Genomic DNA, 12,305 nt, shown 5'->3' with positions numbered 1-12,305 from the left:
CAGTATTCCATCTGAAACTACCACAATGCAAGAATTTTCTGATTCAGTTTCCATTCTTTACTTTATCGCTTCTTGTTTTGAACTAAATGTCGCTCATAAATTAACAATGACCTCTATGTTTTCAAGTACCTGAACAGAATTTATTTAAACTTAAGTTTCTTTTATCTTAAACACAATTTATGTTATTAACCCTGTGAAAATTAGTGTATCAGGTAAGAAAAATCAGAATTAGGTAAATGTTCCTTCTTGAAATGCACATAAATGTAATTCCTATTAACAGTAAATAATTTAGCACTAAATAGTGCTAAATAGTGGAAATTTTCCTTTTCTTTTTCCTGACCCACATTCCTGCTCTTAAGAAAGCTTTTTTAAATTAAAAAGAAAAAATTAAACATTTTGAATTCTGAAAACCTACTATCTGAATGCTAGTTCACACAATCAATGTTCTGAAAAAATGAAAATTGGTAAGTGGCCTTTCAAAATGTTTCAGTATCCTAGATCTTCATAAACAAAAAAACTATAATAATAAATTAAGAAATATTATTACATCCATATATAGACTGGATTAACCTCCATTTCCTAATGGCAAATGTCTTTCTTGCCCATAATTTTCAATACAATAGAGACAGTCAACAACGAAATAGTTATCCAAAATTTTACTTTAGAAAACTAGAAAATAATAATAACAGAGTCTTTTTCAGTTGACACAAAAAAGTTTTTTTAAATTTGCGTTCTCTTCACGCCTCAACAGACTGGAATTGTCCAGAGTGATTCAGTTTTTAAAAGGTTGACTATTCCCTATGAGATTTTTAAACTACTAAAAGCTCTTCTCGTATTAGGGCAGACAATATATAAACTCATACTTTTGGTTCTGTACTGGCTTTCTGATTCAAAATTGAGATTTAGAGCAGGGGATCACACACCATTTCACTGTGCTAGAAACAAAGTCCTGGAGCATACAGAAGCCTGTAGGTACAGGCAGTAATAAGCTCTATTTCCTGCTGTTCCTGCTGTAACTCATCATTTGCTCTGTAAACTCCCAACAAATCACCTCGCACTTTGATATGTCCTTCTGCAAAACAGGTAAAATGTTCTACTGCGTGTTCCCAGGTAAAGTATTCAGAAGGAGGCAAATCATTAAGATTAAATGAAGTAGAAACAATCAGCAAATGGTTGATTCATCTAAGCTCATTGCTTTTTTATTAATTGTATGTGGGATCATCAGTGCACACAAAAAAATGCGAACCCTCATCCAAAATCTAGATCTAGAACCCTCATCTGGGTGGCGTGGTATTTAGGCATATAACCATAATATGACTTAACCAGGAACTGCTAAAAACATTATTTTGAGTGGGATTTTTAAGTGGAAAATTCATGTAGTCACAGCAACCTAACAAAAACCAATTTCATTATCATTTTAAAATATTAACAGAATGACTACACAATAAATTTTCTCAGCTTACAGAATGAAAACTCAAATGTAATGTGAAACTACTATGCAAACCTTTTTCAAAATTTGAGCTCCCTATAGACATAAATTGACAAAATTCAAAAAAGCTTTTAAAAAGATTAAGCCATTGATAAACCCACCCACTCCTGCAATTCAGACATATCTCATTAAAAAAATAATTACAATTCCTTCTGGAAGAGGGCATGTTTTCCAAGTAAGACAAGACACACGTGTTGCCAGGACTGTCTGAATTGGGAAAGCGATATCCCCACTTGGCTGGAGATTGCCAGTTTGCTGGCATTAAGCTCAGGGCAGAAGCATTTCAGCTTGATGCGGCGGCAGCGCCCTGGACCCAGCTGAGGTTATCTGCAAGTGCGCTCTTCAGGAGCGTGGGCACCACACCGGGGTGTGCCCGTGCCCCCTCCCACGTTCCCCCAGCAGGGCATGGCACCTGCAGCGCAGCAGGGCACTGCCAACCTCCCCGCACAGGGCCAGCTCAGCACGAGAGCCCTGCATACAAAATTCTCCCCTTGGCCGGCCAGTGCCCTCGCTGCTCTCTAAGCTTTCTCTTGCTTTTTTCTGTTTTCTTCCCCGGCCCAGTACCCCCCCTTCCAATCCTCAAGAGACAGGACACAGTCTAGCAACTCAGGGACTCGCATAGCCCAGGCTTCCTTCTGCGCAGCCCTTTGGGTAGAGCTGGTAATCCTTCTTATTAATTAACGAGATAATAGCAGTTAACCGGAAAGCAATATTAATGTTAACTATCTAGGAAACTTCCAAGAGAAATGATTTATTCTTTTTGCCAATTTCCTGATAACAAAGTTGCACAGCTGGAGCTGTGGTAGCATCTTGATGGTGTAAGAAGTTAAAAAACAAGAGTGCCTGAACACTACGGGACTAAGGACATCTGCACCTATTTTCTTCTCCACTCTTTTAAAAGAGCCTCTCCTCCTTTGACTCCAGACTTTATTAACAACTGGGAACGTGGGCTCCCCCAGTTATATCACCCTTACATGAGGACAAAGGAGAGTTTAAACAGTAACATGACTGTTCAGATAAATGTACTCTGAGAGACACATGCACTAAAAATACTTAAAAATCTTAACATTTACATGTAGCACTGTTTCAGTTGTTTAAACTCTTAAACTACCAAGGTGTACTATGCTTCATTCAGTATATGCTGAATTACCTAACATCAAGTTTGCATTTTATTCATGCTGCAAAAAAAAGTAGTGGAGATGAAGAGGGAATTAGAATTATGCAGACAAGGTACATTGCTATAGGTATTTTAAGTTTTGGAAAAAAATAAGGCAATTTCTATTTTTTTTTTTTTAATTAGTCACTGTAAGAGTAAGTAAAATGTCCATCTCAAGGAGAGATTTATATTATCTTGGTTCTGTTGCAGCAAACAAGTACTGCAGCTTTCATTCACTGATTGTCAAAAACTTTCCAATGTGCCCACTGCAATGCGGATGCCAACCAACGAATCAAAGGCATTCAGCAACTAGACAAAGAGGGTCTGATGCCAACCTCGGTGCCACTGGCAACCATTATTGGCATCAAGCACATTGTCTGCCTTTTTTTCCCCTCTCCTGGCACTCGACAAACAAAATGGCGGTTCTTGTAGCAACGGGAACACAGCATAAGCGCTGCGCTGAATTAAATACCATCAAATGATTTTATGGACTGAAATGCATTTCATACTAAATGATAGACACTCTCTGATGCTCACAGGAAAAAAAAAAAAGGACAATTCTGTTCATAGAAACAATGTTCACACCATTTTCAAGTTGGGGTTTTATAAACAATCTGTGTGGGACACATGCACCCCCCTGATACACACAACTCGCAGAGCCCCATAGAAGCCCCTTGTGATTAATAGTTATTTTCATGTTAAACATTGATCACAATGTATACTTCCCATTTTCTTCCTCCTTTTCAGTCAAAGGAGCAGCATTGCAACCTATGTCAATCTTCTTTTTTTCTTTTTTTTCTTTTAAGAGGATAGCATAAAATGAATAGGGGGAAAAAAGATGCTGAATTTGAGATGAGCGAAAAGTAGCATCTGATGAAGTTCATCAATGATAGGACTTCATAGATCAGTCCTTATTTCTTCTTTCAAGACAGACATGGAAGTAGAAGCTCTTTTTGTTAAGAACTGAAAACATTATTGACACTTCTAGATCTGGAAATTGTCAATATATTGTAACATTACTCTGCACTGCAATGCGGATGCCAACCAACAAATCACAGACATCCTAGGCTAAACAAAGAAGGTCTGATGCCAATCCTGGTGCCACTGGCAACCATCACTGGCACTCGAACTATCCTTCCTCCTCTTTTTTCCCCTAATCTTTTATTTTAAAGCAACAAAAAAAGCAAACTTTTTGGCCCTTTTTTCATTTTGTGTGCTAATTCCTTCTTCATATTTTGTTCAGTGATTTAATTTTTTTATGTGTCCACTTAGCTGTTACATGGTGCTATTAGGCGTTTATATGTTCTGAAAGATAAATAAAAAGCAAAACGCCATAGGTATAATGCAACATTTTTGGTTGACTTCACGCATATCTTTCACAGAGCCTGGCACTCTTAATCAAGTACCCTAAAAAGTGCCACAATTAACCTGATTTCAATGAATATAGAGAATCAAAGTTTGATAAAATGGAAAAAAAATTACATAGACAACTTAATATGACTTTTTCAAGAAGAGAGCCAACAGATGTTAATGGAAGACTTAATGTAAAGCAGCAAAATACAAAAGACATGCAGTTAGCAATAAACAAAAGGGTCTTCTATGAGTGACTTGGAAATAGAAATAAGCCAGCTTCATTTTCAGTATATTCTCAAAGTAGCGCTGTGTAACTGAAAGTTATAATATTACAACATGCTTAACTTCCTCATTTCCAATTAGACAAAAGTGTTTTAAACAAACTTATATTCTCAATACTTTTAAATCAACAAAATCAGCTATGCCCTGCAATTCCTTCTCCCACTTCAAGTTACTGCCTTTCAACAACTTATAAGTCAACAATGTGTTAAGAGTACTCTGACCCCAGCTTCTTTAGCTCAAGAGGTACTTAAACTGTTTTGCCTCCCTTTGTAGTTTTGACTTTTAGAGACAGGTAAATCCATAGAATTAATCAGTAAGTTATGACTTACGCTATATGCATTCATAATATAATTTGATTTTTTTTTTCTACAAAAGGAATGTAAAGGTAAAAATTACTTGTAATTAAGCTATTTTGTTTAATGTTGTCAAAGAAATCTTTCTTCCTATATTATTTGGGATCAGATTTACCAGACTCCGCAACTACTTAAAGTCACTGTAAAATACCTAAAAAATACCTAAACGTGTCTACTGCTGTGGAGAGACAAAAAAAAAAAAAAAAAAAAAAAAAAAAAACCAAAAAATACTAGGGGAGTGCGGGAGTGGGGGGAGAAGCCAATATTTTTTTCACAGCAAATAATACATACATTCACAAAAACAGTTCTTCACTTGCATGAGTAAATGCTAAAAGACAATTACTTAAAACAAAATATTTCATTTTGCAGATCTCCTCTTAAAAAACGAGTATACACCAAATGAAGCCATGCAATTTTACTTTTTGTTGCTAACAAAATCAATTCAATTTGTTTTCCAGTTAAATCCCATAGTTATTTACCAAGCATCAGATAACAGCCTGCCATCTGCCCTTCTGCAGGCCATTTCTACCTACTACCAGGCCAAGTTGTGAAATGGCCCACCATCTGCAGATGGTCCAACTTTCCCTAGTTGAGATCTGTGGCTAAAAAAGAAATGCATTATTACTGCTGATCAGCCAGCATTACAAAGACACTTAGAAGACAGTATCATTATCAGAAAGAACCAAAATGACCCTAAAGAGAAAAAGTACTTCAGAAGACTTACAATCAGAGAAAAAAAAAAGAAAGAAAAAAACAAACCAACACCTTTATCTGCTTACAGCCATTTACAATTTTAGGGAACCTGCCTATGGGTATTGTTATTGAATATCCAATATATGAAATATGGCTAGTAGGTTTTTCCCCTAACACATGATTATCAGAAGCCCTGTTTTTATTTTCATTCTGTAATACTAAGTTTAAGAAGCTTTTCCATAGAGCTCCTGCAATTTTCCACATTTCCATTACCTGCCAAATAAAAGTATATGAGTGTGATTATGAAAATATACTCTTCATAAAAATTTCTCAAAATATTACGACCTGGATCTATGTTTTAAAGCTCAAAGATAAGATGAGCTACTGATGTAAAATATGAATAAAACATTACATATTGTGTGCTGCAATTCTGATTCTATTTGGCATTTATATGAAATACTGCCGTGATAAAGTATTTTCAAGCTTTGTTTTATAGGCATGAGAAAGTCTACAATTGCTCTTCAACGTGATCAGTTTAAGGACTGCTTCTTGATTAATTATAACAACAAAGACAATAATAAATATTTGTAGTATTTATTGTGACTGTGCAATTGCATATACCTGCATCTATTCTTAACAGTACTGGGGTGGGGGGTTTTGTTTTGTTTTTCTTTAGAAACCCAATTTGAAAACAATAATGTTTTCTGAAGTCGCACTTTTTCACAATAAATAAAAGGCAACTTCAGTGGAATGAAAGTACTGCCTTGGTACATGTCTCTCTCGCTCGTGAAAGAGGCACGCATGTCAAATATGCATGTCATACAGGTCTGCAGGAATTTGTGTGTGTTTAAGTACATATGTATATAGGCTGATTTACAAATGGATATGTAGCCACACTCCATCTATGGACCACAGAACAATGTTTCACTGGAAGCCAGCCCACAGGGGAAACAGGGCTGCTTGGAGTCAGAGTCTGACATACTAACATAGAAACATGACAGTCTGCTTCCTACCTTGCTCCTGCACGTAGTATGCCAAAAACAAATCAAGCTCCTTGACTGATACTGTTATGTGATGTGGCTGGACGCAAAGTGCTGGATTTGTGCAATGGGGGGATTTCATGAGACGTTCTCCATCCGTACTTTCCAAGGGGATGCCTTTGAACAGGATCACCATGACTAGATCCAGACGCCAGACTTTGTCAGCCTGTCGCAGGCAATCGATTCTCCTAATCTTGCCCTTCTGGTCAGGATTGGACAATACACAGCATGGGTGCTTCTTCCCAGTAACTGTGAGCACAAAATCCTCCCGGAACTCTTGGCGAATATCTTTGCGCAGCTTGGCCAGGAGCCTGGATGCCCACTTCTGTTTAATTTCAGGCTTTTCACTAAGTAGCTCATCCTTGACTGCTCTTTCCTCATCCTTTGACATTCGTTTCTCATGTTTTTTAAAGTACTTGCGTTTTCGAGCCTGAAGATTGAACCAAGTATAGGCAATTGCACGCACATGTGGAAGAAGTGCCTCAATGAACGGGTGAAATTCATCCTGTGGAAAGAAGTGAAGGAAAAAAAAGAAGAAGAGAACAAGAAAACTCAAAGTCAGCAAGTTCTCATAACCAAAGCACCATCAAGAAACATTTTTGAAAATCTTTAAGTGAATACGAGATGAAGAGAATAAACACATAAAATTTACACAAATTTCATATTTCATTCTTTGAAAGAACTATGTGAAAATTTTATTTTGTACTCCTCCCCTCGCTTCATCCCACAACTCTGCAGAGACAACATAATTTAAGAGATGCTACCAAGATGTTTTGTTCCTAACATTTAAATATTTGAACAGCTAACATCAAGAAAAGTACCATTGCACAAAGAGGACACTGCACGGTTTTAAAAAATCTGAGCAGAAATGTTCAGAAGGCTGAGGCAAATGCCACAGTTCATTTCTCTTCTCTGTGGCACAGAAACACAAAGCATATACATGCTCAGTGTAATGCCACACAGTTCCCGCTTTTGGAGCATGCTCTCAGCAAGAGACTGCTGGTGGCACAAAGAGCATGCGCCATTAAACTTGATCCATTTTCTTATCAAACGTCCAACATTCCAGCACTGAAACAGCACCATTCCAGTGGTGGTAACTAGAGAAACCAGTATACAGTAAGGAAAAGCAGGCAAAAGACACATGTCATATACAAATCCTGAACAGAAGCTTCTGTACTTGCAGCTCTTCTCGCTTCCCTCCCACCACCCCCAAGCTCTGTAAAATTAAGACTTTATGAAGGTGAGAAGAAAAATTACATTTATGTCCTTCCAGCAGTTCCAATGTGAATTTTGAAGCCCCACAGAGTCAGTTAATTTGCTAACTGATCACATGAGTGTGGCAATTATTCTAAACCCCTTAAAAATCAATCTGAGGTGTACAATGAAAAATGGCAACTTGGCACAAAGTTTGCATTCTTTGTGTTTCTACATGCTGTGGCAAAGAGACATTATGAGTCCACCACTGGTCCAATGCTGCTTTTGTGAAAACCATGCCATTTATTTACAGTTTCAAAATAACCCTTTCTGTTGTCTGGCTTCACCTGCAAGTTCTTATCTTCTGCCTAGCAGCAATATGGATTGCATTAAGGAGGTAATGCTTAGTTGTTGTCTACAGGCACATCCTATAGCAATTAAATTAATTTCATTTGTCTGCTTAAAGTACCATCCTACACATCCATGTTAATATCTAAATAGACCTTCTCCAAAAACTTATTTTCCATTAACAAGTCTGCTGTTTAAAACACTGCAATCTGCTTATCAAACATTACTATATTTTGGGTTGAAAGGGAGACCCTAGGGGAGGTGTCCTTCTTCCTGTGTGTAGGAATATTTAGTTTTAAATACCATGCAGATTGCTCATCATACTTAGTGGCACAGTGCAATCAAACTAAAACCGAACCTTTTTTATGCAATTATATTCAAGAATACAATTAACAAACTACTATTTTAGTTACGCTGCTAGACAAGGAATGAATTATGTTTAATCAATAGGCTGATTAACTCCATTAGGTAAAAATGATGAAAGTATAACTAATGGTCTCAATTATAGAGTGCAGACTGCCATTGCAGAAGCTTCAGGCAAAGAATTCCATATTTAAATCTTTGAATTTCAAACAAACTTCAAAATTTCCTGAATGTTGCAAAACCCACTAGATCTAGTTACCTCTCTAACCATCCTCAAATCAAACAGAAAACAACAGAAAAGTTACAAGCAGTTTACCTATGATCATGTTGTCTTCATAGGAAAAAAAAAAATTAAGCAAAGGGGGGGGGGGTAAAGGAAAAAAAGAACAGAGAGGCAATATAGGAAGATACTTCAGGACATAAACAATTTCATTACAGTATGATGCTTGTCAAAGACCTACAAAGGCAACAATTAAACTGATTAGTAGTTTCCAGCAGAGATTTGAACAATTCTGTTACTATACTGGTACATAAAACTAGGCCGTGGAAAGAGTTAAACCACAATCTGTTCTTTGTGTGGGAAGGCAGTACTGCTCTGAGCAACCACAGCCCATGATAAGACTTCCCTATCTTCATATGCTTTCTGATGCCATGCTTTTTTACCTTTCAATTATAACTACTAAAGAAAGTTTACTTTTTCTCCTACAGAAGTCATCTTAATTGAAGTATTGAATTTTTTTTTTTAATTAGTGGAAGCATAACAACCATACTGTGTTAAGTCCTCGCAATTCATTTTAGGCTGAATAAAACAGATTTACTACATATTTTGAAAATTCTAACAGCTGGGGCTAAAGGTGGGGTGAAGGCAGGTGGCTGAACAGCTTTGGGAGAAATTAATTTTTGCCTCAATACAATGATTTCTCCTACATCTAAACAGACTTTGGCATTTATAACTTAAAATGGCAATAAAATAAACATGGACGTATTCTACATTAGTAAATTATTGCACATCTGGTTTTAATTTTGAAGAAGATCACCATAAATTAATAAATTATTTCAGATTGACTATGCCTTGAGGTAATGCATATAGCATTAACAATATTAAACTATAGCACTTTATATCTCTGAAAATTTTATAGAGAATTTCACTGATTAAATTCCAGTCTGTAGTACCTGAATGTTTCCTTTTCAAAAATAGGGAGGAAAAAACCCACAAAAATATGCCCATCAGAAATGCCAACCTTTTAAAAACTGTATTCAGGTTTTTCTTTCACAGTATTGTTAAGTCGTAAAGACATACATATACGTGAAAACTGTTGAGAAGAAACACAGCAAAGAACATTCTGTTTGAAAGCAATTTTATCAGATTTTTTGAGCTATTCTTTGTGCATTTTCAAATGAAACTACTACTTGACATGGGGAAGTGCCCATAAAAATGATCCTAAATGGACATTTGCAATTAATCACACACATTCTCCACCAAATCTCCTAAAAAGATATCAACAGACTTTTTTTTTCTCTTTAATATTCATATAGACAATAGTAAATTATTTTTTATTTTTATGTGGCACTTGCTCATGTGCCACAGTTGCTCTTGCAATGAAGCAATTTATAAAGGCAAGATTTTCAAATGCAATATCAAATAGCTAAGGTGAACCATTGTGCACTGGCAATTTAAATTAAAATGGAAGTTACTGTACAACATCTATGTTCCTGGTAAAGAAAGGAAAAAATAGCAGCCATCTAATGACAATAGGTAGGCCAAGTTTTCTTTATTGAAAAGATAAAGAGGATATGCAGTGCTCTTCTCCTATCTTTCACTTTTAAACTTTGTATCAGCCCAGAAAGCTCAAATTGAGGACTGTGCAGTAAATGCACTGGGCAGAAGTAGGGAAATTTTATACAGAAAACTTCGTCTATTCAACTTCCCTGCACGGATTTTCTCATGCCTAGTGAAACATATAGGCGCAAAAGAAAACACTACATATTCTGAGATTTTGGACTACTGTGACATAATAAACCACGGCAAAAATATCACAAGAGAGCAAGCACTAAAAGGCATGCAGTAAACTGCATCCTATTCATGCCTCAGCAAGAGAGATAAATCCAGTTTCCAGTCATTCCAAAACATAGAGAAAGAGGTATGTGGGAAACCGAGGAAGGGGGCCCGCAAAATTAAATGGCATTTGGTAAGTTTTCTTCTACCTTGGACTTATTTTCACTCACTAAACTTTTATTTTAAGTGTGATGTGTAACACTCAAATTGACAAGGTTTGTCTTAAAGCTGTACTTTGGATTTTAGACTTGTATGCTTCCGCGCTGTCTCGGCACAAACTGAACTACCACTTTCATAAGTAGTTCCATCCAAACAGGTGTTCTCTGTTTACTTTCACCAAAATATTTTCTTCTGAACCTATACTACCACAGTCGATGAGCATTGCAAGAGTCCTAGAGACAGAGAATACAATAGAGAGTACAATTGTGGCAGTAATGCTTTAATGCAGTTGCTACTCCACGTGAAATGAATCAATCTTTTGCCTTAAACAAATGAAGAATACCAGGTTTAAGTTATCATTACTGGTGTAATTTTAATTTATATAGAGAAAAAATATCATTTCTAAACTTGTCTTATCATTCCAAGCAGGTAGAAAAAGATTCCAAACTAAAATCAATTAGTTGCAACTGTGTTACATGTATGTATTACCAAATGTGAACTGTTCCTGCATGGCACGTGGTAGAGCATGGTTGTAAAATGTTATGGAGAAAGTATCAATGTGCAAAAGCCAGAAACTGCTTTCTTGGATTAATGGCAGTAGAAGTACAATGTAGCATTTTTTATATACCTGAGTGCAGTATTTTAATACAAATTTGTAAAGAATGAGGAAATCTATTACATCAATGAGTCCAAACAGAAAAAATAATTTTTAAAAAAACATTAGAGAAGGAAACAAGATCATGAAATACCGCTGTAAAAGAGGTGGTTGCGAAAACCTGTGTCTCAAATGCAAAAACTGCTTTCTTGTACTGTCAGGTTTATATTCTGATGCAGAGGTCTTATTGCCCATCAATAATTCCACACGGTGGACAGCCTCCACAGAATTAATTTTGCTAACCACAGATTCCACACTAAGTAGTTATTTCTATGTGTGTACCTGCAAGCATGTGCGTCTCTGTTACACAAAATGCTTCCTATGTTTCTCTTTTGAAAAAGAAATATCTCAATAACACTTTTTTCCATCTTTCTTCCACTGCAGCTCACGTTTACTTACTGAAAATATCCATATCTAAGTCAATCACACTTAGATGCCAAACAAAATATAAACAATAAAAAATGTGTCAGCCAAAAAACTGCAGGACTGTGTCCAATCACTGAATAACCCTTATCATTGTTTCCATCTTCAATCACAATTTATGAATACTTTAGTCCTTTCGAATTACAATGGTTTGTAACTGCGGAATAACTTAAATCACACTTATTTATTCACGGTGCAACTGTAAGTGCATCGTTGGCCTCTCCGTAGCAGCCTTGCAGCAGACATTACTTTCGCACATTTTCTGCTTCTTTAGCTGTTTGTTGCACCAATGCAGAAGCAAGCAGTTATCGCTTAATCAGTTTACATCACATCCTCCTAAGACAGACTTTCACGAAAGCTGAAAACTATCCCCGAGCTTTGCAGACAGGGTTTACCGTCCGAAAAAGGCTCCGGTGCCCCAGCGCTCGCTCGCCGATACCGTACACCGGCCGAGGACGCTCCAGGGGCGCCCGGAGAACTCCCCAGACACGCTCCCGAAACCCCTCAGGCTTCAAAATGCGCGCTTTGCCGCGGCGCGGACACCGCTCGGGCTGCCCCCCGCCCTCCGCGCCCCGCTCCGCTCCGCGCCGCGCCGCGCCGCGCCGGCCGCCGCTGCCCTCCCGCCGCCCGTGCCGCTGACAGCCGCCGCTCGACACCGAGAAGCGGCCGCAAGCGCGGCGCTCAGAAAAGGGTCGGTCTCTCCCCGTGCTGGGGAGAGGGCACGCTCCTCCGCCGGCACCG

General features: G+C 37.5%; 1 protein-coding gene across 4 annotated transcripts in view; it reads right to left on the bottom strand.

Annotated features, from left to right (window-relative positions):
- The window catches only part of NFIB (nuclear factor I B), a 163,275-nt gene that overhangs the window by 150,160 nt on the left and 810 nt on the right, over positions 1 to 12,305 (bottom strand). For all 4 annotated transcript variants that reach the window (XM_058824501.1, XM_058824502.1, XM_058824503.1 and 1 more), the window contains exon 2: positions 6,340 to 6,871. In XM_058824501.1, the coding sequence (XP_058680484.1) occupies positions 6,340 to 6,871 (532 nt within the window). The remainder of the gene's footprint in view (positions 1 to 6,339; positions 6,872 to 12,305) is intronic.

This window comes from Ammospiza caudacuta, chromosome Z (assembly GCF_027887145.1).
Source record: "Ammospiza caudacuta isolate bAmmCau1 chromosome Z, bAmmCau1.pri, whole genome shotgun sequence".
NCBI lineage: Eukaryota > Metazoa > Chordata > Aves > Passeriformes > Passerellidae > Ammospiza > Ammospiza caudacuta.
This window is presented reverse-complemented; position numbering and strand designations above follow the sequence as displayed.